We start from the raw sequence: 15,043 nt of genomic DNA on the forward strand, positions 1-15,043 counted from the left end.
TGTCAAGCAAACATTCTCGTTTACTGTTTCGTCAGATATTACTTAAAGACACCGAAATTTTAAGGTTTTTTTTGTCCTATTAGTTAACGCTATTTGCAAATCGAAACCAGGAAAAATCACGATTATTTTATCGATAACATAAGACTTCTGTATAGCTTAATTTACTGGCGGTCTGTAATCTCGGGGTTTGGGAAACATGCTTTAAAACTGTCTACGCACCCAGCAGCTTTAGTGTAACTGAATACAACCTGTTTGTGGATGCCTTAAGTAGGTAGGCTATTTATCATAATTATGTAGACAACTGAAAAATTGTTAACCGTGTGTAATATAGTTGGTTATTATACAGAGCATGGGGTAATTTTTCTTAAGGTTATCAAGTAAGCCTAATATGTATTGCAACCAGTGCTTTTTCTGAGCCAGTGTAGGGTCGCCAAAGTTTTGCTGGTATACTTTTAGTATACAGTTTTAAACAACTAGCCTGCTGTGACAACCTCCGGCCATACCGGGACCGTCGCTCTACTAATCGAGCTACTCAACCTCAGAGAGGAGAGAGTCGAGAAACAAACTTGGCGCCAATGCTTGCTATATTCTGTTAGTACAAGAAAATCACATTGAAGGGGTCTACAGTAGCATATCACTCATTGAAAGATAAATACACATTTATGTTTACAAATGTGATCTGGCCCTGAAAACAACTAAGCTACAATGAGGTTCGAACTAACGACCTCCGGCCATACCGGGTCTGTCCAAATGTGTACTGCTGAATTTGGATAACTGATTCCGCACGAGTTAAAGACGAGATATGCTAAGAGTGATTTCAACCATATATACGGAGACCCTTATAAACTAGAATCAAACATTAGAAAGATTTTTTCGGTGTATTTATTCTTGACATCAGTGCTTCACGTAAAAGCCGATTGCAAAAAAGTCCAAAATTTCACAAACTTACGAAAGAACCAAGTAAATAGCAAAAGTATTTTTATACAGAATGTTTTATGGGGTGTTGACAAACACGCGAACTAATAAGTTACAGCGCATAACTGTCAATACAAATTGATAAAACACAAAACAATTAAAAATATTAATAACAATTACTTCTTTATGATTAGAGACAAACCAAATAAAGCAGGTCACAATTTAAACAAAAAATCTTTAGAATGTCGGAGAGCGGTTTGAAAGCTTGAATAAAAATACATGAAAAAGTAGGGGGGGGGGGGGGGGGGGCGTTTGCCATAATAGTTGCTAGCCTAACAAGCAAGCAAATTATACACTCAATTTCATTACAACTTTGTTAAAGTGTTAACCAACAAAACAACTCAATACGTTACAAAACATTTTTAAACGAGAAAATTTTACAGCAATTGCATACCGATATATAATTTAAAGAGAATATTAGGTCTCCTGTAACTGAACAGTGTCGTTTTACATGTTCTAAAAATCTAAACTGTGAATACAATTGTAAATTGCCTAATACAAAAATAAATTACTTTGTGGGCGACGGTTTTTCGAAATTAAACAATACTGAAAATATTTCCCATAACTTACTAATCGTTAAAAGTCGTGCTTAACACAATGGTGGAGAAACTACTTTCGACTAAACTTAAAACAATTCATTGTAGATTATAAGGTTGAATTATTTAAGGATTTGTGAAGGGGCTAAATAATCCTCACCAGTGTTAACACATAAACAAAATCGATAAATCTAAGCTTTACTGAAGTCAGGTAAGTTGCAAGACAAAATTGTTAGGTGATAATTCTTTTTTTAGGGATGAAAAATTATTTAACTTCGTCAGAAGGAGACAATGAAATAAAAATCGGCTAAGTAGAAGTCTTAAACATATTTCAAAGTTGTAAGTAAACAAATGGAGTTAAACCTTGATTAGGCATGTCCGGCATTTTAATTCAAACTTTATAACATCCTCTTAAAAAGTATTTTACAAGAGGTCAATAGTTAAAGAAATATAACCTCGCAACGCTAATATTGTGTAGTAGGCTGAAACTCGCTTAGGCGTTAGACGCTAATTTATCATTTCTGGCAAACATATCTTTCAAGATTAAGCTACAAAGCGCTGGGGTTCGTCGAATATTATAGCTCAGGGGTCAGTAAACTTTTTAGCTTACGAAGCCATAAAAGCCAAATTTTCTCGTTTGAATTTCCATAAGAGCCATATAATACTTTTTAACATCTAGTAATAGGTTGGCAAAAAATAGTAAATTGAGCAATTGAGCAGGGCCGTTTTATTTTCTTCTCATTTAAAGGGCAGAACATGCTATGCACCAAAAGTGAATTAGCTTTGCACAACTTTGTTTAAATTGGCACAAATACTTGTCCAGTTTCTCCACTTCATTGGGGATCGGCTACGATCGAATAATATTGGACAAAATGGACACATCTAGTTACAATTTGCTGCTTCTAAGGGACTCCAGCCATAAGACCAAGATAAGAACAACACCAACGTCAGAATAAAACACAATTCGGAATAAGACCGAAATAGCACTAATACCTATGGTAATAGTACCGTCTAAATCGTAATAAGTCCTAAATCCGTCGGAATAAGACCTAAAAGGTCAAAATCAGGCCTAAACAACACTTTAACTAACCCCAAACCCCACCACTAAGTACATCACTAACTCCCTAAAAGTTTCAACACTAACCCATTTTCTAACCCCACCCATTACCCACCAATAACCCCAAACAGGACAAAAAATCCGGTGCCGAAACAGCGGCGCCCTGACGGCGCCGGTCAGACTAGGGCGTCCAAACGTAGTCACCAAAACGGCCGATGCCAGACCGATGGCCCCCGATGTCCCATACCCTCTACTTACAGGTTCGGGCGTTATTCTGGCCATTTAGGCCTTCTTTCGATGAATTTAGGCCTTATTCCGATGAACTTAGGTCTTATTCTGATGAAATTAGAACTTATTCCGATGAATTTAGGCCTTATTCCGTTGAATTTAGGCCTTATTCCGATGAATTTAGAACTTATTCCAAAGAATTTAGGCCTTATTCCGTTGAATTTAGGCCTTATTCCGTTGAATTTAGGCCTTATTCCAATGAATTTAGAACTAATTCTGATGAATTTAGGCCTTATTCCGACAGATTTAGGTCTTAGTCAGACGATTTTGATCGTATGCTGTACTGGATATTACTGCGCATTTGGCTTTATTATGTCGTTTGTCTTAATACTATGGTTTTATAGTTTTTTGGGCTTTATGTATTGTTGTTGCTTTTTAGGTCTTATTGTGTGTTCCCTATCTAAGGCCAAGAGATTTTAATACAGCAACATATGGCCAGACTGCATCGCAACAAAGTTTGGCGAAAAAGAAAGGACCATCAAACAGTTTTTAACTACATCAGTCAGTCGTTTTCAAACTGGGGTTCGCGAGACAATTTTCTTTGACCGCGAAACACCCAACAAAAAATCAACTTCGTGATTGCTTTCATCAAATAAAGTGATTTCGTTAGCGTTACATTACTAAATACGGTATTAACATGCCTATCTAAGACTGCAAGTGCAACCGACCCATTTGAAACCATTAAATTTTGTGTATATTTTAAAGGGGACAGTGAGCAATTTAAAAAATTGCTTTGCTAGGGGACCGTTGCTAAATTTTTTTTTTTAAGTTTGACACCACTGTCGGTGGCCTAATAAACTTGCATATTATAGCAATAGGAGAAAATATGGGGAAAATGAAATTCCACGGTCGACGGTCGTGTGCAAGTAACACACAACACATTGCGTTAACAAATCAAATCAACATACATAGAAAACAGTACACCAAAAAGCCATCGCAGACTCGCCAAATCTGTCGATCTATGATGCAAGCAGAGCAAGCCAGGAAAACAACTCGCCTGCAGTGAGGTTTGAACTCACGACCTCCGGTCAAGCCGGGACCGTCGCTCTACAAACTGAGCCATGCAGGCTCAGAGAGGAGCGAGTCGAGAAACAACCATACGCCAATACTTGCACATTCTATTGATACGGAAGCCGTAATCGTTGGTCATAAAGCAGCTTCCGAAGGGATAGATCACAGTTGTTATTAAACACATATGTGTGTGTGTCTTACATAGAAAACAAGTCGACTATGTCGATAAAAAAACTCCAACGCAAGTACGTGACAAAGGTACCTAGAGTGGCGCCTTTTTCTAAACCTCCGGTTCATACTTTGATTTGTCAAGCGAAAAACAAGGCGATTTTTTTACGTTTAATATGAAACAATGCTTCTTCAGGCTACTTGAATAATAGGGAGGTGATTGAAAAATGGCACATGAAAATATGTAAGACAGGAACGATCATTAAAGCATTCAAAATAAATGTTACGTTCATATTAACTTGCTGTGGTATGATGGAGCATCGTCATTCGTTGCCAAATCTTACAACAAATGTAATCAACACTCAATGTAAACTTTTAGCATTTTCGTTGTTAGTCGTAAACTTAAAAAGCATTAAATCGCCAAAAATAGCTTGCTTTAACAATTGTCTTATAGCTCTGAAAAATAATGATAAAAAAACAGTGCAAACTTGAAGATTATTAACAGTAAGAATTGGAAAATAACAAATTTTTTCCTAATATGTTAAGTACATTTATATTAGTAATAAACAAACAGTTAAAAAGACTTTATAGCTCACTAAAGGCTTAAAGAAATTTTGGCTACGAAAAAATTTGTAAGCAAAAAGCACTTTCACAACTAATATATTTATTTCTTAGTAAGTTTGCAAACCTTAAAAGAGTTTTGTTGTAAAAAAATAAAAAAAGGATTTCAAAATGTTTATATCTATACATTCGCTTCTGAATTTTGATTTCCTTTGGTAGCACATGAACATATTAAATCAGCTTTAAGCATTTCAAACAACGATACATTTACAAAAAAAAGTAGAAATAAATTTCAAAAAGGCATTTAGGTGAAACTGGGGAGATGTAAAGCAAGTGGTCTTTGGTATCGAATCTAACCGTGGTAAACCAATCAAAACTACTTGCTGGCGCCACAGATAGCAATGCAACAAGAACAACAACAAACTAAACCAACCACAATGTAGACTGAAGTTATAATCCAGAAAGCAAAGTAATAGGTTACCGGGTCACAGCTTGGTTCACCAGCTATCTCCGACAGAGGAAAGTGTTTGTATACCCAGACATTACCTGGATATGTGTATGTAGCATATTGGTTGGATATAAGAGGTAAGATAGGGAATTAACAAATACAAGACAGTAATTGGTACTGAGGATACCAATATTTTATAGCAAACTACTAATAAAACGGAGTGGATACCAGAAGTGGAAAGTATCGCTACTTTTCCCATACTGTCATGGTTTTCGTGGCAATCTCAAATTAAAAAAAGGATCTCCAGCTATGGTATGCTAACCAATGCAGTGATTTCAACAAAAAACTTAATTAAAACAAACAGGATGTCATTTAGTAACCGATCAGATTGTGGTACTTTACGTTTAAAATTGGCAGTAAATAGTAAAGTATGAGACATTTCTAGTTTCAAAAATATTATATGAATGAATAAACTCAAGAAAGTAACTGTAGAAGGGTTAATAATATTACTATGAGCGGAGCCGTACTCGTTGAGTTTGGTGGTTTGGGCAACATTAAACTATAAAAGAATTAAAAAAAAAAACAGTCAAATAAGTAGTTTAGCCTACCATTTTGCACAACTAAGCAAATGCAAAAAAATATAATCACCTGCGAAAAACCAGGCCATGTTGAAACAAGCTAATAGGCTGCTACAAGAGTTGTATGCCCGATTGCCCTCGTTTTGGTTCTGTTCCTCTTCTGTTTGGCCCTTGCACTGGGCGCGAATCCTTTTCCATATTGACGAAATTTGCATGAGAGCTGCCACACTCCCACCCACGATTAGCCAAATTGGTATGAGACGTTGCAGTGGACAATTGCCAATATTAATTGCACCTGAAAAAATTTGAATTTTCGAGTTCATAGATGGCCACAGTGTCCAGCCAAGGGGCGCGTGTTAAAATATAAAAAATTGCATTTATTAAGCATTACTTTAAAGTTATATGTTCTTTGACACAGAAACTCTATAGTTTATTTTCTACAGAAACTAATTACACAATTTATCTATAAACCCTAGTACATACATGTAGCAATTTTATACCATTCAGATATTCAGCCCTCCAAATTCGATTTATAATAAAGTTTTAAATATAGTGCAACTCAAAATACTTGATCAAAGACCGAAGTACTCTTAAAAGAAGCACTAAATCATAATAATCATTTTTAGTTATTTCCTGTTTCAGTTTTTATCCAGTCCACCTTACCTGGATTATGAACATTAACGATTACCAAAAGAGCATTTTTTGATTTTTATTACTATGTCTGGTAGGAACAGTTTATATTATATAGATCAGTGATTCTCAAACGCGGCTCCCAGAGCCGCATGCGGCTCTCAACTGTACATTTTGCGGCTCTCACTAACGGAGTGAAAAATTAGTTAGCAGTAGCAGAATTGCAACAAAGGAAGTAAAAGAAAATAAAAGTGAATGAATTTGATCATCAAGGATCCTGAGTACGAATACTAATTGTTTCCGGGAAGTACTTATGTTCCCCGGTACTTCCGTCCGGGTCTTTAAAATAATTTTGTGGTTTGTGACGTCATAATATATTTAGTCTTGATCGACAAGCTATAGCAATAAGAAATAGCTGTTTCAACAGTGATAATTAGTTAGCCTAGGCTAGCGTAATGTATTTTTGTTGTTTTCTTGTTTCTTTCTTAACGTTTTTTAATTATATGCCTACTGTTGTTTTTATGCGGCTCCTTGCAAACCTTAGGTTTGAAATGCGGCTCTGGCTCTATAAAAGGTTGAGAACCACTGATATAGATTATTAAGTTTGTATTATTTTGTTATTTTGGTCACACACACACACACATATATACATAAATGGAACTTTTTAAAAATAGATAATATTTATTGGTTTCACTTATGGTTACAATGAGGAATACAATTTTTACTTACCAATTGTTATCATGGCAACAGGTATAGCCAGTAGTACGGCAATAAGGATGGTGAAACCAACTGAAAAAACAATTATTGACACAGTGTAATGGCATTAGGTTTTAACAAAGTTTGGCCGTGTCCCAGGAAATCATGCACTAAAACTTTTATTTATATCAACTTTCGATTCCTATTTGGCACTGGGTTGTTCATAAATTAGCATATTTTATTGTCATACTTAAACTTCACATAGAAGAAGTTGTTTTTATTTAATGTGTAATACCATAACACAAGTTAAAAAAAAACATCTTTTTAAGAAAAATGTCTGACAGGTTTACTGTCAAATTGCCTATGGCAGTAGAAAAATTAATGCTCAGGCTTCTTACACTCAACCAAAGAATGTATTAGTTCTTGAAATGTTGAAAATGGAGCCTTTAGGTGACCCCTATCTGGAAAAAATGAAAGTGAGTCTTGACGAGATCTCACATGTGTACGGCCAAACAATAGAGGTGACGAGGATGCACCAGGGTCGAAAGTGCACCCTGCTGTCATAACGTATATTTGACTTTTTGGAATGCTCATATTTTTGAAAAAACTTGCCGGTGCACATGTCATACTTTTCACATTGATAGGAGACTAACCAAAACAGTCTAAAAGATTTTTATGCAATTACTAAAGATTTTTATGCAGACAAACCAGGCTAGTTATCATAAGTTTGGAGAGCCTGTCCTTCCCATCTTGGCAGAGCAACAGTACCAATATATATACCAGTCTGCATTTCACGGCACTTCACAAAGAGATTTTGGGTGTGCAGAACCCTAGTTTTAGGTGTAGGCTACACTGTACAGGTGTGCAATTATGTGTGTTTTGTACACCTTAGGTTAGAAGTCCTAGCACAATTTAGATTTTTTTCAATTTAAGTACACACTCTACCTATTCAGGCCACAGAATGCAGACTGGCCAATATATATATGTCTTGAGTTGTAGTTTAAATCTCACTGCAGGTCAGTTTTTTAAGACTTACTCGTGCTAAACAAAATAAAGCAGACATTCTTCAAAAAGCCTCCACCACTTGTGGCGTTGCGTCTTGCTTCTTGAATTTCGCCGTACAAAGACTCATAAGTGGGTGGCGGGGCTTCGTTTTGGGTGTCGGTGTAAGTTGGTGGTTCAGGGGGGCTTTCGACGTTTGCGGTATCCTGTTCCGAATAAGGTGGGGCTGGGGCTTCATCGTTCATTGAACCGTATGCAGCAGCGCGACTGCCTTTTTCACTCATTGTTTAAAACAGGGAAAAAAAATTTTTTTTTTTTTTCAGCCTGTGGCACACTGGAAAACAAATCCAAAGCAAACTTATTTCAAAACCAAACATGTCATATTTATCACAATAAAACAACTCTACAATAATCACTGCATTAACTAAACACCGTGGTATTAGGTAAATTTCATTTCAAGATGACTAATGGTCAATGGACAGTATTTGGAATTCAAGGAAGAATCAAGGAAATTTTCCGGCCCTGGTTTAAACAGAAACCAACATGTTTTTTCAATAACGAAACAAGTTGTTAAAATTGAAACTTCAAGGAAGAAATAAATATGGGAGAATAAATACAATAATGATAATTGACCCACCCAAGGCCAAACGCTAACTTGCACCCTAACCGAAATAATGTTTAGCAATAGAAAACCCCAAACTAAAATTTGCTAGACCGACACCGGTCAAATGAATTTTCCAAACACAAAAAAGTTCCGTGCCACACTTCAGTATTTCTATTGAGGCACGTAGTTTAATACCAACCAAACTAAGCATTTCAACGAATCAACATGCAATTTAACATAATGGTAGAGCGTTGTTGAAAACACATATTTACCAGTATAAGATAATTAACCAAAAGCTAGTCAGCAAATAATTTCTGGCAGATTATTTCAATGACGAAATAAACCTATTTAGGTATAATTTTTTCGAAAACAAATTTTACCACTGTCTTAGGACCGGTCTGTATTTTTAAATTTTTTTTGTTCTTTGGCAAACTATGCCTTTGAAAATCAAAGTGTAAAAGTTTCAATCGATTGTGATTTTTAATGAGGGTACTAGAGACTTTGAAAAATTATTGCGATATGTCATAAACAGGGTTTTTTTTAAGGTTTGGTTTGGGTGACCGCTAAGTAGTTTTAAGAGAACGCAATTGTTTCATTTAAATACCAAAAAGTTGCAAAATTTGGAAAACCGCTGGAGAAATTTGGGGGACTGTTTCGGTACAATCCCCTTTTTTGTTATAATGCCGGTTATTCAGCAACATAGCAAAAATTTATAAACTTGTCATTTTTGACTAATATAAAGAAAAAAATATTACCAAACCTATTCAAGGTGTTGCTGAGTTGCATTATTTTCGCTTACCGGCGAAAAAACAAATTTATTTTACCAAAGAAAATGCGCCCTGCAATCTGCATGTTTTCTAAATAAAAACAAATAAGGGTGCAGCCTTTAATACAAGCCTTTGAGCCTTTTTTTAATGTTTGGAGCTAATATAAAGTAATTTTAAACATCATATTGACGTAGTTGGGACACGAAATTATCGTCGGGTATACTGAGATTCCTGGGAATTTTTATTTTTCAATCCCGTTTCTCGTGAGTGAAAAAATCCGAGGAAAAGAGGAACCGTAGTGCTAACCCGATTTCCCAAATATAGAGGGTTGTGGTAATTTTTCTAGACAAGCGCAAAATATTTCATAATAGCTATCTGTTGTATAATGTTAAGCCACGCCATGAAAAGAGCGAACAGTTTTACAAACCAAACATTGAATAAAACACTCGTGTTATTTGTGCACAGACAAATCCAACTTTCCCAACTTTCCCTGATTTATTCTATGGATACGGTCGGGTGATCAAAACTTACCAGAGCGAAATAAACTGTTAACATTTTTCCAACCGGAAAACACCCATGAGGTATTGACCATATTTAATTCACAAGATAAACCCCAAAAAAAGTAAAAATATTTTTAGTTGCATAAAATACCATGTACTTCTCCATTTCGATAAAATAAAATGGATTTGCCGATATGACAGATCCGTCACAAGTTACATTTCAACATTAACAACCCGTCTAGCTAAGTATGGAAGACGATTGTATTTTGAGCACCACGAAGAGAGAAAGAATAATAACTAACTAGAGTGAAAAAACATTTCTAGCACTATATGTTTTGGTTTTACACTACTGTTTTACAGCTAAACGAAACGATCAAAGGCTTACATTTACTAGTTAAAACTTTAAGCGTTATAAGCCTTAACTGAGGTAGCCTACATACGCCAATCTGATTTACGTTGCTTCTAAAAAATGTTGCTCGCCGATGTACAATCAAATATAACCCAGCTCTTTGGGCCATTGTATTTCTAAACATATGGTTAGATATTCTATTCAGTTTCGCCTCAGTAATGCCAGCTGAATCGGATGTTTAAAGGTCGGTACATAAATAGGCTACACCCGCCAAAATAGATGTAAACGGTCTATGGTGGCAAAGTATTATTATCAAACTGGCCTATTAATGATTTTTGAACATTCTTATTGCGCGAAATATCACACGCTTTTTGCGATAACTTATTGTTTATTACCCGTATTTACAAAAAATTCAATAAAATCATCGGGTATATGAAACCAACAATGGACAACCTATTTGAAACATCTCATTTTGAAGCTCGCCAGTCAAAAGGTAAATGGTGGATGCTTTTTTAGTAGTTTATAAAGTTTTGCAATATTGCAAAAAAAAAATATTTTTGTGTTAAAAAATGCAGCATAAAAAGGTTTTAAAGAAATTGTTGAGCAACCTTACTTAAATTGCTGAGCAACCTAGGTTAATGTTGATATATAAAATCTAGGGTTCTAAACAAGTCAATTTTCAAATGACTCAAGTTTCAATCAAGTCATTTGTAAAACAATTTAGGCCCATGTCCAAGTCAAGTCTTTGGCAAAAAAATAACACGTCCAAGTCAGCAGTGGCCAAATCAAGTCCCAGTCAAGCCAAGTCATTGACATAAAAATAAAACTTGAAACACTATACTTGGTTACCTCGTCCGATTGGCAATAACTCAACTAAGTACAAAAAACAGTATACAGCAAGCAAAGACAATAAAGTCAAGTCATATGAGAACCATGACTTAAGTGTCCTTAAGTCAAGTCAATAACAACACTGATAAAACCACCGGTACAACACAGAACATAGCCAAAGAGCTTCTTATGGTTTAAACTAGCATCTTTGCAGCCGCTAAGACTGTCCTACAAAAACACAACTCGGTATTTAAAGTAGTAAACTGGTTAGGCGCCACTTCTAGCTTTACTTCAAATAAGGCCTTAATTTTATATTTAAAACAACGAATTGTAGGAAGTTTAGTTACAACAGACAAGCAATGGTTAAACAAACACTTAGGGTTGACCACCCATACTAAACAATAGGTACTAAAACACTTTTTTGAATACACAACAATTATTTAGTAAATTGAGACACACGGAATAATAAGTTAATGGCGTCACACAGTTTAATTATGGAGAATAAGTTAATCAAATATTTATGCAACTGGAGAAAAAAATTCAATGCAACTGAAAAAAGTCATGTGTATGAGCTGAAGTGTGTGAACATTAAAGCAAAGCTCTTTGTGTTACGTACCAGCCTGCGTCATTATCGTCAAACAACAAAAAAAACGTTTGTGCAAGACATATAGTTCAACTATATGTTTCGACGTTACTTGCAAAATAATGTTTTCTGAGCTTACAAGTTAAGTCAGACGTGTGCGCATGAGCAGTACCACATTTTGAAACTGATAAGTGGAATAGCAAATATAGGCATATTTTCCCTCACCCTAATAAGTGGATTGCTGAACCTGAATATCCATCTTATTCTAGTTACGCAAATCGGTGAAATACAGGCTGTAAAGTCTGAACAGAACTCGGGACTCCATGAAATTACACATTTAGCTGGAGTCGGTTAATTTTAACCGACTCCGGAGGTTGCCAGTGTAGAACCAAGCATAGAAAAATGTTGGCACGCAAGTTGTTGATATTTTGACATTATTCATAACTGGCACACTGTTACGTGCTTAATTAGCACTACAAAATTATCACCGGTTGCTAATTACGCCGACTGTAAATTCTAACATTCATTATTAATTTTGCGCCTTTGTTCTTAAATGTAGGGCTAGGAATTAGGTTTTCGCATTTCGAGACATGTATAATTGTATATTAACGTAATATTCTTGTGCGCTGTGGTGTTCGCCGTTATTTGAACTTTAGACATGTTTTTTCCTGTCTCCAAACATTTCTGCAAATCTCACAATCATTTATCGCTTGTTTTCCGGCGCGGTTCAACTTCTCACGAAAATGTCCGCCCAATGTTATCTTTCCACGAAACGGCCGCCCTGTAAGGCAGGCCTGGGGTTTCCGGGAGCGCGTCGGTTCTCGTGAAAAGGAGTTTTGTTTTAGCGTATATTACGAGCGGCTCACCGCCTACAGCGAAGAGAGACGTCTGGGTGTAGCCTTGTGAAATTAGCGAGTAAATTTTTTAAGTTTCATTATGCTCTGTCTGTCGCCTTTGTAAGTAATTGTGTGTGTCTAAGTGTCATTATTGTTTGTGGTGTGGTAATATTCTACTCTTGCAACCAATACATCTGTACATTGGGTTTTCTTGTTGTGGTTTTTAATATAAGTTCTCTTTGGTAGGTTATTTATTGCCCGAAAATAAGAACTCACAGCGACTTTACAGGAGGCCTAGGTAATTTTCTAGAATTACTAGTAAAGTCGTAACACACACTGCATACGAAAGGTTGCCGACCCCTGTTGTAGACTATATTCGCAAAAAGTCCAAATCAAGTTTTTTTCGAATAAAAAAGTTGTTAAGATTGCTAAATTTATAAACTCGTCCGATTATGAGCAATAACTCTGTCAGATGTCCGAATGACTGAAATCAGGTCAAGTCATTTGCCCAAAAGACTTAAGTCAAGTCAAGTCATTTGCCCAAAGGACTTAAGTCAAGTCAAGTCATTTGCCCAAAAGACTTAAGTCAAGTCAAGTCATTTGCCCAAAGGACTTAAGTCAAGTCAAGTCATTTGCCCAAAGGACTTAAGTCAAGTCAAGTCATTTGCCCAAAAAACTTAAGTCAAGTCAAGTCATTTGCCCAAAGGACTTAAGTCAAGTCAAGTCATTTGCCCAAAGGACTTAAGTCAAGTCAAGTCATTTGCCCAAAAAACTTAAGTCAAGTCAAGTCATTTGCCCAAAGGACTGAAATCAGGTCAAGTCATTTGCCCAAAGGACTTAAGTCAAGTCATTTGCCCAAATGACTTAAGTCAAGTCAAGTCATTTGCCCAAAGGACTTAAGTCAAGTCAAGTCATTTTGCCCAAAAGACTTCAGTCAAGTCATGTGCAAAACAGTGACTTTAGTGCACTTAAGTCATGTCATTGATCTAAAAGTCAATACAACACTACAACGTACTTCTACATATTGAACATCCACAGCCTATAGCGCTGCTTGGACTCAGCCAAACTTGGACAACTAGATTTATATTAGCTTTTTAAAACTAGAATAGAATTAAAATTAGGGCATTTATGGTTTTCCTAATTAGATTAGAATTATAATTAATTCATTTTAAGTTTTCTCACATTAGATTTGAATTAGAATTACCAAATCTTAAAAAATGGAATTTAACTAGAATTTGAACTAGAATTACTTTTGATTATTTAGGCTACAATTAATTTCATTTAAATTGACAAGTGTTCTAATAAGAATGTGAATGGTCAATATATTTGTGCTAATTTGTATGTCTTTTAGCATAACATATGTTTTTTAGACTGTGAAAATTACGTTCCAACCAAAGAGTTTGACATCAAATTCTTTGTTTTGACTAAGAGACTAAAAATTGCGTTTGACAAAGTAGGCCTAGCATTTTTGGTAAAATCCGAATTAGATTAGAAGTAGAATTAAAGCACACAAGCAATCCACAAATTAGATTAGAATTAGAATTAGGCGCATTTTGCTCTAATTCATTGAATTAGAGGACTAGAATGATCGAGTTGTCCAAGTCTAGACTCAGCCCTACGAAATAAAACTTCTGCTAAATTAACAGGTTGATTGTTGTTTGCGCATATCTATACCATCTTTGCGATATGGCAATTCTATTGCGCATGAGTAACATCAATCCAATTTTTGAACAAGATAAACGCCATGTATGCTTTGGAACTTGGTGTGGAATCAAATGGTATTAATCCTTTCAAGTACCCAGCAATATGTAAAGTTTGTTAAAAGTATTAGAATTAGAATAAGTCGCATTTTGCCCTAATTCATTGAATTAGAAAACTAGAATGATCTAGTTGTCCAAGTCTGAGCTCAGCCCTACGAAATAAAACTTCTGCCAAATTATCAGGTTTATTCAATTTTTTGCTGTTTGCGCATATCCATACCATCTTTGCGATATAGCAATTGTAGAGCGTGAGTACCATCGATCCAATTTTTGAACAAGATAAACGCCATGTATGCTTTGGAACTTGGCGTGGAATCAAATGGTATTAATCCTTTCAAGTACCCAGCAATATGTAAAGTTTGTTAAACGTAAAAGTTTCACGTCCTAAATTGTGACGTCATATCTTTTTTTATCATTTTTTATCGTACCATTTTATATCAAATGGTATGCAAATTTCAACATAATAAATGTAATTGTTTGCACCTCGTGTTATTCTTTTACATCTGTTGTTAAAAATTGCACAATTCTACGATCCTAAAAATTAAAATTCAATTTTTGCAAACTTTAAACACAACTATATGATTTGTCTCGCTTCCCCTTAATTAATGACATATGGTTTCAGGCTTTATATCAAGCTTCGTATCATCGATTTACCAAGTAAATGTTTTTCTATTGTGGGCCTTAACTTTTGCATGTAACCAGTCCTATGAGTGTCAGCCCTAATTGTAATTATTTAGTAATAGGAACGTATTGCTGATGATGACTTAATGTCGCCATAACTGAAATTAGTAGTCTTGGTCTGATTGACTTTTAGTTGTAGTCAGTATATGATTTAATGTGAGGCCGATCACGAGATATTTATAAGA

At 35.4% G+C, this 15,043-nt stretch overlaps 1 protein-coding gene across 1 annotated transcript; it reads right to left on the bottom strand.

Moving 5' to 3' along the window:
• Positions 1-3,075: 3,075 nt before the first annotated feature.
• Positions 3,076-8,273, bottom strand: LOC146136898 (transmembrane protein 272-like). Its single transcript, XM_083395450.1, has 4 exons — positions 7,985-8,273; positions 6,982-7,041; positions 5,693-5,917; positions 3,076-5,142 (listed from the first exon to the last, which is right to left on the bottom strand). Exons 1-4 carry the CDS (start codon positions 8,232-8,234, stop codon positions 4,973-4,975), a joined length of 705 nt encoding a protein of 234 aa, XP_083251576.1. The 5' UTR covers positions 8,235-8,273; the 3' UTR covers positions 3,076-4,972.
• Positions 8,274-15,043: the final 6,770 nt, after the last annotated feature.

The sequence above is a fragment of the Ascidiella aspersa genome, chromosome 8 (assembly GCF_963924565.1).
Source record: "Ascidiella aspersa chromosome 8, kaAscAspe10.2, whole genome shotgun sequence".
Classification (NCBI taxonomy): Eukaryota; Metazoa; Chordata; class Ascidiacea; order Phlebobranchia; family Ascidiidae; genus Ascidiella; species Ascidiella aspersa.

Coding starts and splice junctions, on each gene's coding strand:
- LOC146136898 (XM_083395450.1), bottom strand. CDS start 8,234: ATGAGTGAAAAAGGCAGTCGCGCTGCTGCATACGGTTCAATGAACGAT. Junction 5,918..6,981: donor TGTTGCCATGATAACAATTG/GTAAGTAAAAAT, acceptor AAATTTTTTCAG/GTGCAATTAATATTGGCAAT. Junction 5,143..5,692: donor CATGGCCTGGTTTTTCGCAG/GTGATTATATTT, acceptor ACACATATCCAG/GTAATGTCTGGGTATACAAA.